The 22,105-nt window shown below is 37.7% G+C and overlaps 1 protein-coding gene across 1 annotated transcript; it reads left to right on the plus strand.

The window, feature by feature from the left end:
• The first annotated feature begins 4,797 nt into the window (after positions 1–4,797).
• Positions 4,798–10,961, plus strand: LOC119786859 (prostaglandin E2 receptor EP1 subtype-like). The gene is made up of 3 exons (XM_038290412.1): positions 4,798–4,987; positions 6,994–7,838; positions 10,296–10,961. The coding sequence occupies exons 2-3, from the start codon at positions 7,023–7,025 to the stop codon at positions 10,578–10,580; spliced, it is 1,101 nt and encodes a 366-aa protein (XP_038146340.1). The 5' UTR covers positions 4,798–4,987; positions 6,994–7,022; the 3' UTR covers positions 10,581–10,961.
• The last annotated feature ends 11,144 nt before the right edge of the window (positions 10,962–22,105 follow it).

Genomic DNA, 22,105 nt, shown 5'->3' on the forward strand with positions numbered 1-22,105 from the left:
AGCTGATATTTAGGGGGACAAGCCCATAATGCAGCCAACTGTTGACATCAGTTTTCTAAAATAACATCATCATCAGCCCTGATTAGACCAATCCAGCCTATTATGGCAAACCATGCCTAATCTGCAACAACATAAATAATATTTGCTTTCACTTTTTCACCTAATACTTTTTATGCTAGGATATTCTATATGGTAAGATAACTATTAATAAAAACAAAGCACAGGTGTCTAAATCAGTAAATGTTACTTTATAACCATTTTGTGTAATCCTCGCCTATTTTGCATACCCAAATAAAAAAATATATAACTGAGGAACTGCAAACCCCAGTTTTATGTGTGATATAGTTTTAAAGCTAACACCTTCTAGTTTCTGAAAATATAAATTAAAATATATGACTAAAAACAGCCTAACCAGCATCAGTTCAAACATGACTCAAAGTTAGTTAGTTTTTTCTTCCCAAAAATAATAGGTCTTTTTTGAACAGCAGTAATAAGGACATGCCTGAGAACAGGTATGTCTCATTGTATTACATTTGATTTACATCATGTCAACCAAAACTGCTGAAAATGTCAGACCTCTAGGTATAACAGTTCCAGAGCTTTGGGGCTTTGAATGTTTGGTGTCACTGGGGTCCTCAAACCTCTCCAAATGTGTCAAATTTTGCCAATTGTGACTATGACCAGCTAAGTTTACTGATGTCAAAAAACAGACGTTATGTGGTGATTTTCTCATCATGGAATGTTTTTTAGATCATCTATGGTCATGAACTCTGGGTCATGACCGAAAGAACGAGATCGCGGATACAAGCGGCCGAAATGGGTTTCCTCCGTAGGGTGGCTGGGCTCTCCCTTAGAGATAGGGTGAGAAGCTCGGTCATCCGGGAGGGACTCGGAGTAGAGCCGCTGCTCCTCCACATCGAGAGGAGCCAGTTGAGGTGGCTCGGGCATCTGGTTAGGATGCCTCCTGGACGCCTCCCTGGTGAGGTGTTCCGGGCACGTCCCACCGGGAGGAGGCCCCGGGGAAGAGCCAGGACACGCTGGAGAGACTATGTTTCTCAGCTGGCCTGGGAACGCCTTGGGGTTCCTCCTGAGGGGCTAGAAGAAGTGGCTGGGGAGAGGGAAGTCTGGGCCTCCCTTCTTAGGCTGCTGCCCCCGCGACCCGACCCCGGATAAGCGGAGGAAGATGGATGGATGGAATGTTTTTTATTATGAATATGCTGGATTACTTTTTATCTGTGGACCCTGATGGACGAATGGAGTATAAACAATTGAAGGTTGGATCTATAAAACGGCTTCTGGACGCCTTCAAAGCTATGTGTTTGTGGCTCATATTTACGTTTTTACCATGCCGCTATATCTGTGTTTATTGTTCTTTGGTGCTCACTTTGTCCATAAAATGAACTGGATGCTTGAATTATGGAGAATCTAAGCTTTCTAAGGATGCTTAACATGTCTATATTCGTAAACATTTTCATGCGCTCTGAGTTGTTAGTTGTAAACGCATTAAAACGGTAGCCGTCAGCTGGGTGGGTTTTAAGCTTTGATTTATTTCTTGTTGTTAACTCACTTAAATGTGAAATAAGAAGAAAAGTTTAGAAGCTTATGAATACAATTTACAGAGTTACAACTTTGCAAAATTACAAGTAAGGATAAAAAGTTTACAAATACAAACCCAATGGAACTGTGGATTGTGTTAATATATCCAAAATTTGTTCACAAACCACCTTTAAAAAAGAAGAAGAGAAAGAAATAGAAAATAAACCATCAATCAACTCTTATGTCGACTGAAATGTAGTCTTTAATGCGGAGGTCTTCAACAGGGGATCTGCGACCCTTAGGAGGTTCATGGAGGTACTGAATGGGGGTCACAATAGTTTTGGTTGATTAGACTTTTTTTTTATTTTCCCCCCTGCAATTTTTTCCACTAATTGAAATGTCTTTAAATCCACATTAACATGAATTCATCACCCTAACCCATCTTTCAGTCATCAATGCTCACATTCAGCAACACACAGGAGCTCTTTCAAGCTGGACACCGTTTCATTCACAACACCTGTCCCATCAACAAAGAACCAGAGTCAGAAGTACTTTAATAATCCCAGGGTGAAATTACTTTCGTTACATTACTCCATCTGTAATAGAGTGACTATAGGACCAGTTTGATATGACACAATTTCTTACAATATATATAATTAGGGGGTACCTGCTCCATCTCGCCATCAGTTTGGGGTCCTAGGCCTGGAAAATGTTGAAGATGCTTTAATGCATAGGCAGTATAATGTCCGACCGATGTTTCTGTTTTCTTCTTCTTCTCTTTCAAATGCTGTTGGTGAACAACTTTTAGATGCATTACCGCTTAACAACTGGTAAGGAGAGTAACAGCTTTATTGAAGGCTATTTTATCTGTTCTTGTCATTTATGCTTCCTCTTGTAAATTTGTGATTTGCTCTTGTAAAGTTGTATTATTTCTAAATTTGTGATTTTTCTTTGCATCTTTTCTTAAAGTTGTAATTCCGTAACTTGTATTTGTAGCTGATCTTCTCACAACGGGTGTCCCAATACAACTAATTTATTCCAGATATGATAGCGATAATGCAGCTTTGAATACTGACCAATACCCATATTGACCTGATAGGATAAATGAATAATGAACAACGCTCATTCCCTAACACATAAATAAACCATGAAATAACACTAAGGATACATTTTATGGGTAAAAGAGGATTCTTCCCTACTTTTCTTTTAAAGGTAGTGAACAATTCCTTGCTTTTTATCTCTTATACATAACAGATAAAAGGCAATTGTTGGGATCCGGAGGTTTGCCCACCAGAGGGCGCCAAGGATCCCTTCCTGAGGGCTTGTGCTCACCTGCCACCACCTGTTGCTCATTTGCTCATCAGGAGACCAGTATATAAGGAGGCAGAGGACATCACTCCAGCGCCAGAGTGTTTGGCAGTTATGGTTAGCAAGCCTGAGCCAACCTGCCTGTCTGAATCCAAGACTCCCTGAAAACCTGAACCAGAACCTGATCTGTTTTGTCTTCTCTGCTTCCCAGGTTGTACCTGTCTGAAACCAGAAACCCTGAAGAGTTCCTCTGTTGGAAATCTGTCTGTCTGATCCCTGAAGAACTCTGGAGAATCAAACCAGTCGAAGACCTGCCTGCCTGCTCTCTGAAGAACCTGGAAGGGAAACTCAAACCCGTGATCTGCAAACCAAGCTCTGCCTCCACCAAGCCCTTACCCTGCCGCCTGCCTCTGGACCCTCCTGGTTCCCCCCCTCTGCTGCTCTGCTCAGACTCCTGAACAGGTACAGACCTGCACCTTCACATCCTGCAAATTACCTGGACATCAGCTAACTCCTCTGTCCCCCTCTGCTGTGAACCCAGTCGTGACCAGTCCTGGATCTGATAACCCCCTGACCTGTTTTTGTACTCTCTTTAATAAACCTTTGAACTTTTCCCAGTCTCTGAGTGTGTTCTGCATATGGGCTAGAATCCTAAACCCATCATGACAGCAATGGGAGCTTGGTAAAATCTGAGGTTGGAGTTAATGATACTAAACAAAACATTAATTTTAACAAAAATAGATAAGAGAGCAACTCACTAATTTATTATTAACCACTGGGTTAAATAAACTTTAATCAGAAGTGGAGTGTTTCAGTCAGCCTTTCAATATTCTGATATTGGGAATTTGGCTGATATCCGATATCAGTATCGGATTAGGGAATCCCTGATTCTCACAGCTGAAACATCTGATGTCCAGGGATCAGTGGTGATTAGTTACATTTATTTGAATAACTTTTTAACAAAAAAATGTGGTAAAATTTTACTTATTGCAGCATATGTTTTACTTTAATTAAGTAATATTTTCAGAAACTCTTACGTTAGTGAAATACTTTGGCTTTTCTACCCACTGTAACTTTACTTAATAAATAACAAGCACATTTTAAAGTTTCATTAAAATGAGTAATCTTCTTGTTACAAAATCTTTGTTTTAATTCTACTTTTATCTTCTCACACCTTTATGACATGGAAGTCGAGGTCGTAGCCTATATGATAAAGGTTATATATTTTCACTTTTCACTATTCTTCTCTGTTTTATCAATCATAATTGATATACTGTTACAGATGGTTTCATGTGTTTTTTTTAGCCTGATTATAATTTGTTTGATTACTTTTTTTTGTCTTTAAAAAGGAATTTGCATACTTTTATGATTGATCTTTTTACATAATTTTAAATAGCAGATACTTAATGATTGATTGTCCCCTTTTTTAACACTTTTTTCACTCTTAAGGACTTTTTTCAGCTACGTATTACTTTTATTTTAGTAGAAATATGTTGATGGAGAGCTACTTTTACTTAAGTACAATTTCCTGGAACTCTATCTCTATTGGTGTCACATATATGTAGGAGTTGACAACAAGGACCGAATACTGATCTTAAATATGCTCTCGTTAATAGACTTTCATTTATAAATTCAAACACATTTTTATTTCCACTTATCTCATAATTTTTCACCAATTCATTTTCCTTTTAGCCTTCATTAATGAAGTCAGTTCAGCATAGCACTGCTATGATCCTTTAGTTACATTTCTTCTCTGCATTAAATGTGTTTAATTAAAGGGTTTTATGGGTGTCAGGGATTAATTTGTCCCCCTGACTGGCTTTTCACTCCACATACCTCAGAAAGTGTCTGCCTGGAGGGAATGGGGGGGCTTTGTAGTAAAGGAGACACCCACAGGCAATGGGAGCTTGGTGCAGGCGTGGAGTATAAAAAGGCAGTTCAGATGTAGAGTAAGAGAGAGCAGGCTCGTGCAGTGCATCAGGCTAGGCTGCTGCTTAACAAGGAGACTCTTTAGGTACACAGCTTGTGTTGCTCTGCAAAAATTTGGATTCATTCAAAAGCAGCTGTTGTTTTCCTGCGACTTCCAGCTGTTTGCTAAACTGGCAGTGATCCTCAACATCTCCATGGATCCCATCTTAGCATGGTAGGTGAAATAATTTAAGTAATACTGATGTTCCTCAATGTAAAAAAAACAAAATGCAGATTTTCAGGAAAAAAAAAAAAAAACATATTTAAAACCTGTTTTTAATTATTTTAATCCGGGTTTGAAAGTTCCTTCCCAAAAATTGTTTGCATCTCAAAGTAGAAGGTTTAATTGGAAGAAAACATGTTTCAACAATATCAACGGAGGAAAAAGGCACCAAAATTTTAAGATAAAGCTTGAAGAAGTAAAGTGGAATTTAGCTGATTATTGATCGTCGCTCATCCAACAGAAACACCGTTTTCCTCAGAGTGTTGCTCATCCTGTTTTGAAGAATTGGCCTGCCTCTCCTGTTGCTGAAACTCTTTGCTACATTTTACAGGAATGCATCCTTTGTGCTGAACAGCATTGCTGTCAGGACTTGTTCGGGATCCCGTCGTTATGTAGAAAACAAAATTCACACAGAGCTGCAGAAACTAATAAAGTGGAAAAGGCTGAATGTCTAAATTAGACAAAAGTGGCTCAGAGGATTTGAAATCAATATTTGATCAAAGCAAAAGAATGAAAAAAGAGAAATGTTTTTATTTTAATCTTTGTTTTTTTATTCTTCACATGCCAATATTCATACTTTTCGAGCAGCTGTGGAGGCGGAGGGTGTGGATATGGTTTGAGTGGAGAGATTTTTGCCTCATGAGCTTCCTTTAAGGTCTACATTTCTATTATACATGTGTTTTCAGAAAATACAAAACTTTTCCTAATATCTTAGGAGTTATTTGCTCTTTAAAAATCTATTAGAAAAACACTTTTCCACAGGCTGCCACCTTTAATAACCCCACATTAAGAATAAAAGAACCTTTCAGAGTTGTTTCCATAATCTTTTATTATTTTTGTATTCATTTTTTGACTTTTTTCTTACACAAATTCCTCCTCAAAGGGTCTTTTCTGGTGTTTTGTACGGCTGCAGTGAAGGCTGAGTCATAGAGGGGAAAACAGCGCCTGCATTTCAGTAAAATTTGTCAACAAATATATGGAAGAGGGGTTTCTATAGAGGACCAGCAGAGTCACAGAAAAATAAATAAAGCCATTTTAGATGTAATTCTTAAATCATACAGTTAGAATTCCAATTTGAAAAACATTTTTTTAATCTTAAATTAAATAATTAAAGAGGAATTGTTCAATTGTATTTATTTATCTATTAATAAACCTTGTAATATGAAAAAATATTTATAAATCCAATTTATGAGCCGAGATTTAAAAATCATAAACCATAAATTTTATCATAAATCTCTTTCCTTATAAAATGTTTAAAAAGATAATGTCCTTTTTATTTTTTGTCATGCATTATTTTCCTTATTGCAACTGCATTTTTTTTCTATTTTACCATCTCTAGTAAGCTGTTATGTGACCCTTCTGGTCCCTGAGCAAACTGAAAACCATGATCAACCAATCAGAGTTGCTTTTTGGATGCAACCAGTTCTCTCACTGGTTAGAGACCAGAAGGGTCACATAAAAAAGCTAAATAAAGAAGAAAGAAAATATAAGTTAAAAAAAAATACATTTTCATATGTTTAATAAGGACAGGTTTTTATGAATGCTTTTTTTTTTCCTAATCTCAATTAAAAATATTTTAATTACTGTTTTTAATAATGGATTGATAATAACAATTTACAATTCCTCTTTAATAAGTCAATTAAAAATGTGCTAATACAAAATTTGACAACTAATTATATGATTAAATGTTTTATTTTAAATGGTTGTAGTTTTTCAGTGCCTTTTCTGGTCCTCCATAGATCAGTTTCCTGTCCCTCTTTTGATGATGTTGACCCAAAAATGCACACACCCCTAGATTTTTTCTTCTGTGAATTTTGAAAAAACAATCAATGCTTTATTACTTTGTTTATATCATAGGAGTACATTTATCAGCTTTAAAATCTTGTAGAAACAAACAGGAAAATCTTGCTTTCATCCTACAGAATGACTAAAATCAGGCTTTTTCCCCTTCTTATCAGTGTTGCTTCACATAAAGAAACCACATGAAATGCCGGACTCCAACTCCTCAGGCGTCTTCAGCGACTTTAACGGCAGCACCATGTCACCTGACGTGGACTGCCCACACAATGGGATCTCTTCAAACCCCATCAGCGCCAGCCTCACAATGACTCTGGGCATCCTGTTCAACGTGGTGGCCCTCATCATCCTCATTAAGGCCTACACCCGCTTCCGGCGGCGCTCCAAGGCGACCTTCTTGCTCTTCGCCAGCTCCCTGGTGGTCACAGACCTTACAGGACATGTGGTCTCTGGAGGACTGGTGCTGAGGAGATACTCCACAGCCAATCTAACATCCCAGGAGGTCCAAACGCATCCAGACACTCCGTGTCAGTTCCTGGGAGGCTGCATGGTGTTTTTCGGCCTGTGCCCGCTCTTTCTGGGCTGTGCAATGGCTGCAGAGCGCTGCCTTGGTGTCACCAAGCCTCTGCTGCACGCACGGCTGGTGACCACAGCACGGACCAAAATAGCCCTGTCTATGATCTGGTTCCTGGCTCTCTGCGTAGCCCTGCTGCCTGTATTCCAACTGGGGGAGTACACTTACCAGTACCCTGGAACGTGGTGCTTTATTAAGGTGATGGACAATAATGCCAAAGATCTGACCTTTGTGATGCTCTTCTCTGGACTGGCTTTAAGCTCTCTCGCTCTGGCCTTCATCTGCAACACCATCAGTGGGATCACACTTATCAGAGCCAGGCTAAAGAACTCCTACTCACAGAGGTTCTCTGCAAGGTCTCATGACACAGAGATGGTGGTCCAGCTGGTTGGAATCATGGTCACCTCCTGCATCTGCTGGAGCCCTCTGCTGGTGAGTCTGAGGAATCTCAACTCAGAATATAGGGATACAATTTAATGTTTAATGAATAGGTAAATATTTATACCACTATTAAAGATATAATTAAAAAGAGTTTTTTTTACTGAGGTACCATACAGGTCAGTTTCTGGGTTTGTTGTATTTTTGGACAAGTGAAAATATGTAGCAAAAAAACAACAAATTGTTTTAATATGAAATATTAATTCAAGTAAAAAAAATGTGGAAATACCAAATTAACTTAATAAATTAACTTAACAACATCAATAAATTGAATTTCTCCATTGTGAGATCAATATTCTATTCTATTCTAAATTATTATATGAATAAAGTCAAATAAAGTAACCTGCACAGTTTCCTAATGTCTCCTAATTATGTATGAGGGACAAAAAACACCAAAAGAAAAGAAATACATATTTAATTGTATAAATAAATAGATAAATCATTATATGTATACATACATACATACAACCAATCATGTGGAAGAGAAATGTTAGAACCCTCCACCTCATTAATATACAGGGAGAGAAATGTAGAAATACCAAAAAATGTATAGGATTATATATGTATTTATTTATTTTTTTGTTTTGTCAATTTTCATCTCTCACAATTATCAATTGTTTATTGTTGGTAATATCTTTGTCAAGCAGGAGTTTCCCGTAGTTTATTTCAATCTGATGAGAGATTTGCCAAATTTAATCATTCTTAGTTTAAGTTCTAATTTCTATTTAGAAAGTATGAAGTAAAAATTTCATCTAATTAATATTATGTAGAGCAGATGGATTTATACCCTCCGTTCAGCTAAAATTAAAAACTTATTTAGAGCCTTAAACATGACATGAAAATAAAGAAAATATATATATTTTTTGTTGGTGTTTTAAAAGAACGTCTTTTTTTACTGTCAGGATTTAGAACAAAAGAAAAGCAAAATATAAAGCTTTTAAAAATGGAATAATACATTTTCCTTCATATGATGTTGATATTTGTGGAAATTTAGGCTAAAAAAAATAAAAATGATCTAGAATAGATCTACTGGAACTTTTAATGTTATTCTGTCATCGATATTAAATTAAAATATTCCGCTAAAAAGGAAAAACCTGCTTTAAGTGACATTTGTTATGATATCTATATTTATATTAAAAACTTGGTTTTAGCCTCCTGCTCCAGAGTGCATTTAAGAACTGGATAAACATTATTTATGATATATAACTGAAAATGTAATCTTCCTTAAGATGTTGCAAGGTAGTAACCAAACAGGAACCAATTCAGAAATCTCTTTAAATCCCGACTCTCCAACAATTCATTCCTCGTCCGCACCTTTAACACCACCGCATCCTGTCAGTGAGGGACAGGCAGGCAACAGAAAGACATACATGAGGAAGAAATGCACAATTGTTAGTCAAATATTAGAGAGATCAGTTAGCTTTCTAACATTGCATGTAAACGGAGAGCATGCAAAATCCATGCAAAAAGCCTTCAGGGCCTTCTTACAGCAAAGGAACACCGCTAACAGCTGCACCGCCCTGCAGCCCATTATCACCTATACAAACTAAATTATCTTTTATTTATACAGTCTTATTGAATATGAATGTTTTGAGTATTTCTGCTGAAGGTTAACATGTGGATTTGTTGCTGAAAGGAAATGTTCTGGTCAAAATAGAAGCCTGGTTAGACCAAACTATCCTTCAGTAAGGCCTGATACCATGAAACACTTTCCATAAACTATTTGGATGCCAGGAATATTCAGAATTTTATGCAGTTTTAAGTCTTTGGTTTGAAATATAATATAGATAAAATAGCATTTGGCCCTCCTTGTAATCTCAGTTTCTTTACTAAATTACCTTCTAAATTTCTTCCAAGATAATTCCCTTAAAAACAAAACTTTTCTTAAAAATGTAAACAGAGGAGATATTTACTTCCATTTCTGATTTATAATTAAGCACATATGCAGTTCCCTGTCTTTGTTTTCCTTTCACTGTTTAGTCAGAATAATCCTCCCTATGATGAATCAGTTGGATGCGGTTCATGAATTTCAAATGTTTAGACTTAATTTATTGCCCAGATTCTGTGAGGCTGGGAAATTTATTTAGACAGAAATAAAGGAAAGGAAATGAGAGAAATAGATAGCAATCCATTCTTTCTTGTGTTTTTTTTTTTTTTATTTCAGCTTCCAGGAAGAAGTTTTAGGTTTATGTTAAGATGCAATTCAGTTTTGCGTTTAAAAAAAATGTACAATTGATCTAATAAAGTATAGATATTTAAGGCTGGATTTAAACAAAAAAGGAAAGTCTTAAAAAATGCATGTTTTTCCTAGTCCTTAGCAATAAGTCATGTCCAATCACATTCCTCTCCTAACTCTGCTGCTCCTTTTTCCAAACAGCTTCCATGTGTTTTACTGGAAGGCTATTTGGAAGTTCAGCTTCTCACACGCAGCTCTTCTTTTTTTCTTTTCAGGTGTCTTCGTTGATGTCAGGCGTGCGTTCTTACAGCGAATCCCACCTGAGCGAGGAGGTAACCTGCACTTACAGCAAACTCATGATGACCAGTGTCAGAATGGCAACTTGGAATCAGATCCTGGACCCCTGGGTCTACATCCTGCTGAGACGAGCCATCCTACGAAAAATCTACCGCATCACCAAAAAGCAGGCCAGCTTCAAGGGGAGCACCTTTCGCTCCGTCCGCTGGGACGTCAGTTCGCTCCGCAATAATCCCCAGAATATCCCTGTGAAAAACATTTAAAAGGAAGGAAGGACTGAGATGTTGAACAGTGAGATCAGTGTCACTGTCATCCATTTGGAGCAGAAGTGAGAAGCAGAACCAGAGCTATAAGTTCTGCCTTTCAGAGCTCCTATGAGTACACCTCACTCTGACTTTTGTAAATAAAGTGATTCTGGTTGACTAAAGGTAGCATTTTACATAGATTTTCTATGTATGAGCAAACATGGCGCTAAGAAAAAGGTGGATCGCCCAAAAAGACATTTGATTCCATCACTTGGGGAGCTTTCACATCGAACACTGATGGTTTCATGATCTACACTGCAAAAAAATCTGAATCTAGTTAAGTCATTTTTTCTTAAAATAAGTGTATTTGTTCTTGAATTGAGGAGGTAAAAGAGACATTTTGCCAATGGAACAAGACAATTTACACTTAAAATAATGAAAACAGATGCATTGTCTTATTTCAAGTGCATATCATCTAATTATCTTATCTTAAGAGTAGAATTACTCATTCCATTGGCATACTATCTCATTTACCTACTCAAATTAAGGGTGAATACACTTAATTTAAGAAATGTTTACTTATTTCTAGATCGTTTTTGCAGTGTAAGCTTCTGATCTCATCAACAGGAAGCTATGATCTTCTTATTATATACTGTTGAAGTGCAATATGAGACAAATGATACAGATTTACAAAGATCTGAGTTTCGTCCCCATTAGCTAAAATGAAAAATAAACCATTGAGGTTATTGTTACTACCTATATTAACCGTTTGGTTGTTATTGATAACCAGCAATGGTTAGTTGATCAAAATTTCTTCCAGTGGAAGATTTAACCAAGAGAGTGAGACAAGCATTAACTGAGAGCAGTGATGCCGCTAGTGGTGGGTTTAAAAGGCGATATGGTCCCAGGTTTCATGAAGTAACAAAGAAAATATAAGAAATATGTTTAATGGACATATCGAAACAAAGCAGCACTTTTTTAAAACCTCTATGAGCAATGTGACTTTAAGAAAAAGAAAAAAAACTTGCAGCTTTACATTTGAATACACTGTATAAACTGATGGGTTATAATTAATCCAGTTAGGGTTAAAAGATAAAACTTTATCATCCATATAAGAGGAAATTTTGTTAACATAATCTGCTAAACAGACTTGGTGATGATTTGACACAGTAGAGAGGGTTAGGCTTAAACTTCGAAAATGGGTAAAATGAATAATGTCTATAGAAAAACCAAAAACCTGTTAGAATAATTGGATTGGATTGGATAATAACCCAGAACAAGAAGAATTTGATATTTTTTGGTTAAAGATTTCCGTCCATCCATCCATCCATCCATCCATCATTCATCTGTCCATCCATCCATCGATCCATCCGTCTGTCCATCGATCCATCCATCCATCCGTCTGTCCATCCATCATTCATCTGTCCATCCATCATTCATCTGTCCATCCATCCATCCATCATCCATCCATCCATCCATCCATCCATCCGTCTGTCCATCCATCATTCATCTGTCCATCCATCCCTCCATCCGTCTGTCCATCCATCCATCCATCCGTCTGTCCATCCATCATTCATCTGTCCATCCATCCATCCGTCTGTCCATCCATCCATCCATCCATCCATCCATCATCCATCCATCCATCCATCCGTCTGTCCATCCATCATTCATCTGTCCATCCATCCATCCATCCGTCTGTCCATCCATCCATCCATCCGTCTGTCCATCCATCATTCTTCCGTCCATCCGTCCGTCCGTCCATCTATGCATCCATCCAGTTTTCTTTTTGTTGTTTTTTTTTGGCAACAGTTTCCTTTGGATGATTGTATTCATGCTTAGTGTGTAACACTCTACTGTTGTTCACTTTATGGCTATTTCTTGGCTAAGTGTCTACGCTGAACATAGCTAGCATTAGCTATTAATAGTGTTGCACCGATTCCAGTATCGGGCGGGGCCCTGATCCAGCACTAAAATGGCGGTACTGATATCGGCGAGTACCAACAAATAGGGCACTGATACCATTTTGAGAGCCAAAAGTTTATTTAACTGTTGTCACCCATCAGACGTGGGCAATGTGGACTCAACAAGTCATCTCCATTCCATGTATTGGTTCTACCCAGCCACTAAAGCAGGTGAGTCCAATCTTCACCGTGAATTAACCCGTGCAGATTGGACTCACCTGGTTAATTGGCTGGGTAGATTAAATACATGACATGGAGATGACTTGTTGACTCCACATTGCCCATGTCTGTCACCCATTCAAGGTAGGCAATAAAAAGTTCTACTGGATTGTATTAGTCTTTTTCCTGCTTCACTAAGGTAGGCAGCAGCTTCATAAAGCCATGATGGCAATTATTTTACATCCAAGTAGTATGCAGTTCTTCATATATACACACACATATCAATTTCAAACAGATGGTATCGTTATGAAATCGGTATCGGCCGATATTGCACAGCCAAGTATCGGGTACCGGGGCCAAAAAATGGCATCGGTGCAACACTAGCTATTAGCAGGTAATGTTATTAGAAAGGAAGTGGCTACTTTGAAATAAAACAGCCCACTAATTAAACCATTATTAAACCTCATCATTTCTCAGATTCAGCCTTTCTTATTTTATTTTTATGAAAATCTACTTTGATCAGGTTTTTAAGCTAAAGATGGTAAATTTGTAAAGGCCAAGGCTTCATCAGGCCTTTAGTCTAACTAAAAAAACTGATCAGAACTCTCCCGACAGCATGTTTTCACCACTGGATTAAAAAAACAAAATGTTGCTAAAAAGAATCAGTCGGCTCTGGACCGTATTAGAAAATATATTCCAAAGATATAAATAGAAAATATATTTAGAGCTACTAACTGGAACAAATCTAAAGTAAACAAGTATATGCAGCATCACTGCTTTGTGAAGCAAATAAAAAAAATTTTTTTTTTTTGTAAATTGATGTAGATATTGTAGATTAATCACGTGGCAGGGGCCAGACCCCTGTACTGGAATCGTTTAGAAAAACGTGAAGGATGGTTTAAAAAGCCTAGAAGACCAAGGAGCTGAATTTCTGTTAAAAAAAAAAACAGTATCTAATACTGAATTTATTTCATCATCAAAGATGGTGCCCTCAATATTCATTTGCAGCCCTTAAAATGTGCTTAAAACATTGAATAAACATATCTAATGCAGCAGCTGATTTCCAAAAATTTGGAAATAAGGAAATCTAATATTTATTTAAATTGATAATACTTACAAAGTTGTTCAGTAATAACTATTTCATTTTACAAAAATGAGTCACAGTTAATGATGGCTCCAACAATCCCCTTTAAAATAAATGATAAGTGCAACTTTTCTGTAGTCTGTGGATAAAACCAGTTCATCTAGACTGACTTTTTGTTTGATGTTACACAGGTTTTTTTATAGTGAAGGATATAAAAAGAGATAAAAGAAATTTCCAAAGCTCATTACTAAAAAACTGCAACAGATGGTAAAGTCACCAAGTCTCCATAGCAACAATTAGATGATCCACAAATTGCTGGAAGAAGGTGGAGGATCTGTGATGCTGTGGGCCTGAGAAACGTGTCAGCATGTTACAGGTGCTGGTCATAAAATTAGAATATCATGAAAAAGTAGATTGATTTCAGTAATTCCATTTAAAAAGTGAAACTTGTATATTATATTCATACATTACATACAAACTCATATATTTCAGATGTTTATTTTGTTTAATTTTGATGATTACAAATGACAACAAATGAAAATCTCAAATTCATCATATCAGAAAATTAGAATATTACTGAAGACCAATAAAAACAAAGGATTTATAGAAATGTTGGCCAACTGAAAAGTATGAACATGAAAAGTATGAGCATGTACAGCACTCAGTATTTAGTTGGGCCTCCTTTGGCCTGTATTACTGCAGCAATGCGGCGTGGCATGGAGTCGATCAGTCTGTGGCACTGCTCAGGTGTTATGATAGCCCAGGTTGCTCTAATAGTGGCTTTTAGCTCTTCTGAATTGTTGGGTCTGGTGTATTGCATCTTCTTCTTCACAATACCCCATAGATTTTCTATGGGGTTAAGGTCAGGAGAGTTTGCTGGCCAATTAAGAACAGGGATACCATGGTCCTTCAACCAGGTACTGGTAGCTTTGGCACTGTGTGCAGGTGCCAAGTCCTGTTGGAAAATGAAATCTGCATCTCCAAAAAGTTGGTCAGCTGCAGGAAGCATGAAGTGCTCTAAAACTTCCTGGTATGTGGCTGCGTTGACCCTGGACCTCAGAAAACACAATGGGCCAACACCAGCAGATGACATGGCACCCCAAACCATCACTGACTGTGGAAACTTTACACTGGACTTCAAGCAACGTGGATGAAGTGCCTCTCTTCTTTTCCTCCAGACTCTGGGACCTTGATTTCCAAAGGAAATGCAAAATTTACTTTCATCAGAGAACATGACTTTGGACCACTCACCAGCAGTCCAGTCCTGTTTCTCTTTAGCCCAGGCAAGACGCTTCTGACGCTGTCTGTGGTTCAAGAGTGGCTTGACACAAGGAATGCGACAGCAGAAACCCATGTCTTTCATACGTCTGTGTGTGGTGGTTCTTGAAGCACTCACTCCAGCTGCAGTCCACTCTTTGTGAATCTCCCCCACATTTTTGAATGGGTTTTGTTTCACAATCCTCTCCAGGGTGCGGTTATCTCTCTTGCTTGTACACTTTTTTCGACCACATCTTTTCCTTCCCTTCGCCTCTCTATTAATGTGCTTGGACACTGAGCTCTGTGAACAGCCAGCCTCTTTAGCGATGACCTTTTGTGTCTTGCCCTCCTTGTGCAAGGTGTCGATGGTCGTCTTTTGGACAACTGTCAAGTCAGCAGTCTTCCCCATGATTGTGTAGCCTATAGAACTAGACTGAAAGACCATTTAAAGGCTTTTGCAGGTGGTTTGAGTTAATTAGCTGATTAGAGTGTGGCACCAGGGGCCATCAATTTTGAACCTTTTCACAATATTCTAATTTTCTGATATGATGAATTTGAGATTTTCATTTGTTGTCATTTGTAATCATCAAAATTAAACAAAATAAACATCTGAAATATATGAGTTTGTATGTAATGTATGAATATAATATACAAGTTTCACTTTTTAAATGGAATTACTGAAATCAATCTACTTTTTCATGATATTCTAATTTTATGACCAGCACCTGTATATTTCAGTGTGACGCTGACAATTTAAAGATTGAATTCACCCAGGAAGGCCGGTAAATGTGAGAGGGGCACAGTAACACTATTTTACCTTATTGTTTAAGGTTTTTTCTTAATCTTGAATAAGGTCACACTCATGCTTAAGTTTTTGTTTTTTATTGTAAAGATGTAAAACTGTCACTGTAAATAAAGATAATGTTGGTTGTACTTTAAAATATTCATTTGCTTTTAAAGTCAGACTCACTAAAGTCTTAGAGAGAACATCTCAACTATGATAAGAGCTTTTGAATGTTTGTCAGATTTAATGTTGAAGCGACTTGTGTCAGTGTTCACATGAGAGTAGAAGGACATCCCTTTACCTCAGCATGAAGATGTGAAGAAAATAGTGTAACTTGTTAGAGGAATATAGATGTGAATGTAAGTACTGTGCTTTCTTCATATATCTGGGGGACTAAAATGAAGCTAACTGAATGTGATACTGTGCAGAAACCGGAATGTAAGACTGCTTATTAAAATTGATTTATTCTATACTTGTGTCATCTTCTATGTAATCCTGCTTCCAAGCACCGATAATGAAACATATTTGAATACTTTAACTTTCCCCGTACAAAAGTGAACAGTTGATTTAAATATTTAGAAATTTTACCAAACATTATTATCTAAACAGACATCCTACTTTGTAAGTCTTTGTGTCGCTTGCCGTTTTCCTTATTTAGTCACAACAAAACCTGAAAACTTGATTGCTGATAAAGTAATAGAAAAATCTAAATGTAAATAATAACTGTGAAGGTGAAGAAATAATGGTGCATGATTTAATCTATCTATAACTTTTCAAGTGAGAGTATGAAATGTGTGGCATGCATTTGGACTCAGAAGCCCTGATTCAATAATCCCCGGCTGCACAACACATTTAAAGGCATTAATGAAATAAATATAAATTGAACTGTATCGATATCGCAATGGAGAAATTAACTCTCTGCATTTAACCCACCCCCTTCGCAGAGCAGTGGTGTCAGTGTTTGGTTGAGGTTTGGAGGACCCAAGTGCAGAGGCAGAGGGGCTGAGGTGAATCCTTGTAGTTTAATTATGAAAATGGTTAACAAAGGCAGTCCAAAAATCCAACCAAAAAGTAACAGACCGGAACCATGGAGACATCAAGGGAAAACACGTAGAAGGAGCCAGGGAGAGACGAGGTGAGAAGATTGCAGCGAAGACAGGACCAGCAACAACAGAGGAACCAACAAAGAGTGAGAGCAGAGGGAGAGCATATATAGCTGACAGAGACAAAGGGAGGGCTAACGAGCTGACAAGGAGCAGGTGTAAGAGGAGACAACGAGGGAGCCAAGGGGAAAGGAACACACACACACAAGAGGGCAACAGAGGACGACAGAAAGACATGAGAACTAACATAAATCTAGAAATTACAACAAAATAGGAATTAAACCAATAAAACTAGAAAACAAGGAGCAAAGTAAAGCACAATATAACCAAAACCATGACAAGTGGGCTGCAACTGTGCAGCCCCTGGGGAGCAACTCGGGGTTTAGGGTCTTGCTCAGAGAGTCAGAATGGCAGTCTGCAGTAGAGACTGACATGGGAGTGGATTTTCACTCCTGTCCCGTCCCACTCCCACAGAAAAAAATTGTGTCCCGTCCCGATCCCGGCCAGAGTAGAAATCTAAATCCTGTCCTGTCCCACTGTGGTGAAATTACTCCCACTCCCATGCCGCTCCCATTCAGAAATGACTCCCGCTCCTGCACCACTCCCATTCTTGTTTTCTTTTATTTTGAGCGCGGGTGAAAAACTTAGAGCGGAAGCACTGTTGGTTTTTGGGTCGTGTAGTTTTTTTGACTCGCATTATAGTGTAGGCTTCAAGGAAAAAAACTACAAAATGGCGGCGCCAGTACTGGATGTTTTTTCTTTCTATTTTATTTTATTTTTTGGCATCAATCCTAGTTTTTTTTATAGTTATTATTGGTTTGCTCCCCCTCCCGTCTGCTCCCGTTAATGTTTAATCCTGTACCGTCCCAATCACGTGATCGTTACTAATACTGACTAAATGTCAGTCTCTAGTCTGCAGTAGTGGATTTCAAACTCACAACCTCAGGATTCCAAGCCCTATACCCTAACTACTAGACCCGCACTCCCTCAAATAGCGTAACGGCTCAAATTTAAAGTCAAATTTGGAAGAAAGTGAGAAGAGTGGTGGGATCAGCAGAGAAGATCATCTGGGCTCCTCTTCCTTCAGTTAAAGACATTTCATCCCAGCGCAGCGTGTCCCGAGCCCGTGACATCATCAATGACTCTTCGCACCCCCACCATGGACTGTTTTCCCTGCTGCCCTCTGGGAAGAGATTTCTGCTGCAGGTCCAGCAGGTTCTGCAACAGCTTTTTTACCCACAGCCATGTGACATCTGAACTGCTGAAAAACTCTAAATCGAGTCACAAATCAAGACTTTGGATCACACACTGCAATAAATTTAAACCTAAATATGTAATATTTTCTGAAAATAAGTTAATTTTTTCTTGAATTGAGGAGGTAAGTGAGACACTTTGCTAATGGAACAAGACAATTTACATTTTTAATGAGAAATAGCAAATGCATTTTCATATTTCAAGTCCATATGATCTAATAATCTTATTTAAAGAGTAAAGATAGTAATTCCACTGGCAAGTGATCCTATTTACCATTTCAAATTAAGATTAAATACACTTTATGTAAGAAAGGTTTTTCTTATTTCTAGACCATTTTTGCACTGCACAGACAATGTCTGTGGAATTAGGAAGCTGAGGCAAATTTTGCAAAAACATAGATTTATTTTACGTCCGAGAATAGCTCTGACTGAAGCAAGCCCAGCAAACACATTTATACCTTACAAAATCCCAACACAACCACCCAACAGCTTTTGCAAATTTTGCACAGCACTGTGAGAATAACTTTCTTTTGCAGTTAAGGACAGAGTAGTTCTTGTTTTAAGAATGCTTATATTGGCTGTGCGTTAGGTTGACCCTTAATGGATTTTTCCATGTTAATCCATGTATGAATGAATGACTAATGGTGTAATAATATTTTAAGCTTCATATTAAAAAGATAAGACTGTTGTTTAAAGATGTTTCTGTAAGTTTGTGGTACTGTAGGATGTCTTTGAGGAAGAATGGTATATTCAACATTAACAAAATGGCCACCAAAAAAATAGTAATTACAGGGAATGATTTCCACATTGAATTTGTTGCTTTACGTTCACCTAATATTAATGTTTATATTTTAAAGGTACTTTTAAGGTAGGGTTGGAAACCGTCCCTTGAAATACGGAATTGTTCCGTATTTAGAAGTTAAATAAAGCATCCCGTATTGAACTGATAAGGGACGCCATTTGTTCCGTATTTTCAGCAATAACTAAAAAAACAGTAATTTCGGTGGCACTTGCGCACAGAACAACTCTACTGTTGCGAGTGTGACCCATGCCTGCGCGTCCTGACTCTCTCTCCCTCCCTCTCGTAGCCAGAACTTAGAGTTCTGCTGTTCTCGATTCACCTTCCCCTTATGACGTTGTCCGTCTAAAGCATTCTCCACTTGGTAATCTCTCTTCTTGGGTTGTTTGTCATGATTTCCTGGTGACAACACTCATGTTTAGTTCTAGTTCTACAAACTGTGCACCTTCAAATGCCAATTCGAAGCATCTATTGCAACATTATTCATTACAAGTGTCCAGCTGACCTGCTCAAATGCATTCTTATTTCTTTAAACTATATGCATCGCCATGGGTGTCTGAATATTTTAGCGTGCATAGCCATATTACTTTCTTTGTGGTACTGGAGCTGCTGTGCTGGTCTGAATTTCCATACATCCATCATGATCTTGGACAGTGGTTCTGAGACCTTGGGGGGCCACAGCATGTTGGCAGGAAAAGTATAGCACAACAAAGTGAGTCATTTAATAAACTGGGTGACTAACTAGCTTATTACAAGAAATACAAGCCACACTCAAAGAACAAAATAAAAGTACGGTTCTGTGTTGAGCTGAAACGGGACACAATTTGGTTAAAATGCAGGAAATTTCACCTAAGAAATACAAAATGTTCTGGGGGAGGACCTCCCCAGACACAAAGAAGTTTCTCTAGGATCCCCGCGTCCCTTATTTCCATTTATGAAAGGTGTCAACCCTATTTTAAGGTATTGTTTTTTTAACCTTAAGAAATATATGGCAGGAACAGTAACCAATAAAGTGAAATAAATAGCACTAAAAAAAATATTTTTGTGCTAAAAAATATTATACATAATTATATATACATAATATAAATTATATTTTTATTATTAATTAATATTAATAAAAATAATATTATTAAATTATTATTATTAAATCATATATATATATATATATATATATTATACTAATATATATTATATATAATGTTTCACAAAAGATCTGCAAGATTAATATTTTTCGTACATATTTTCGTTTATAATTTCCACGAAATAAAAATTGGTTCTCAGACAAAACATCTTGTGAGCAGCTTATGCATCTGCTATGGAAGCCCGTTTCCGCCACTCTGTAAAAAAAAAAAAAAAAAAACTATCTCAATATAATGAGATAGTAACTCAATATAATGAGATAGTATCTCATTATAATGAGATAGTAACTCAATATAATGAGATAGTATCTCATTATAATGAGATAGTATCTCAATATAATGAGATAGTATCTCATTATAATGAGATAGTAACTCAATATAATGAGATAGTATCTCATTATAATGAGATAGTAACTCAATATAATGAGATAGTATCTCATTATAATGAGATAGTAACTCAATATAATGAGATAGTATCTCATTATAATGAGATAGTATCTCAATATAATGAGATAGTATCTCATTATAATGAGATAGTAACTCAATGTAATGAGATAGTATCTCATTATAATGAGATAGTATCTCATTATATTGAGATAGTAACTCAATATAATGAGATAGTATCTCATTATATTGATATAGTTTTTTTTTGTTTTTTTTACCAATTTTTTAAGTTACAATTGAGTATTTTTGGTCAATAGCTCCCAGGTCATGTGACCTATTGACCCCAAATCAGTGTGAAATTGTTCTACTAGTCTCTGTAAATGGGGCACACTCATTTGTTTTTCATTTTAACTCTTTTTTTATTTTTTTTACCAATTTTCTTTGTTAAAATTGAGTATTTTTGGTCAATAGCTCCCAGGTCATGTGACCTATTGACCCAAAATCAGTGTGAAATTGTTCTACTAGTCTCTGTAGATGGGGCACACTTATTTGTTTTTCATTTTAACTCTTTTTTTATTTTTTTTAGCAATTTTTTAAGTTAAAATTGAGTATTTTTCTTCAATAGCTCCCAGGTCATGTGACCTATTGACCCAAAATCAGTGTGAAATTGTTCTACTAGTCTCTGTAGATGGGGCACACTCATTTGTTTTTCATTTTAACTCTTTTTTATTTTTTTACCAATTTTTTTAGTTAAAATTGAGTATTTTTGGTCAATAGCTCCCAGGTCATGTGACCTATTGACCCAAAATCAGTGTGAAATTGTTCTACTAGTCTCTGTAGATGGGGCACACTTATTTGTTTTTCATTTTAACTCTTTTTCTATTTTTTACCACATATGGACACCCTTATGCTTGAACATGGTGTTCGTTATGGACAATCCATGACGAGCACAGAAGTCCAACAACAGAACACCACTCGAGTTCAGATCGGGGTGACCATTCCTCCCAACCATGCCCCTCCAGGTCTCACTGTCATTGCCCACGTGAGCGTTGAAGTCTCCCATCAGAACAAGGGAGTCCCCAGGAGGGGCACCCTCCAGTTCTCCCTCTAAGGACTCCAAGAAGGGTGGGTAATCTTAACTGTTGTTCGGCCCGTTAGCACAGACAACAGTCAGAACCCGTCCCCCCACCCTTAGGCGGAGCCCTCTCGTTCACCGGGATGAACCCCAACGTACAGGCGCCGAGATGGGGGGCAACAAGTATGCCCACTCCTGCCCAGCGCCTCTCACTGTGGGCAACTCCAGAGTGGAAGTATGTCCAGCCCCTCTCAAGGAGACTGGTTCCAGAACCAGAACCATACGTCAGGTGAGACAGACTATTTCTAGCTGGAACCTCTCAGCCTCACACACTAGCTCCGGTCCCTTCCCACCAGCGAGGTGACATTCCACATCCCAAGAGCCAGCTTCTGCAGCCGAGGATCGGACCACCAGGGTCCCCTCCCCCGGCCAACACACATTGAATACGACCCTTATGGCCCCTCTCACGGGTGGTGGGCCCATGTAAGGGGGGACCCAACAATTCACACTGATTTTGGGTCAATAGGTCACATGACCTGGGAGCT

Source organism: Cyprinodon tularosa, unplaced genomic scaffold (genome assembly GCF_016077235.1).
Source record: "Cyprinodon tularosa strain WSP-4 unplaced genomic scaffold, ASM1607723v1 ctg280, whole genome shotgun sequence".
Classification (NCBI taxonomy): domain Eukaryota; kingdom Metazoa; phylum Chordata; class Actinopteri; order Cyprinodontiformes; family Cyprinodontidae; genus Cyprinodon; species Cyprinodon tularosa.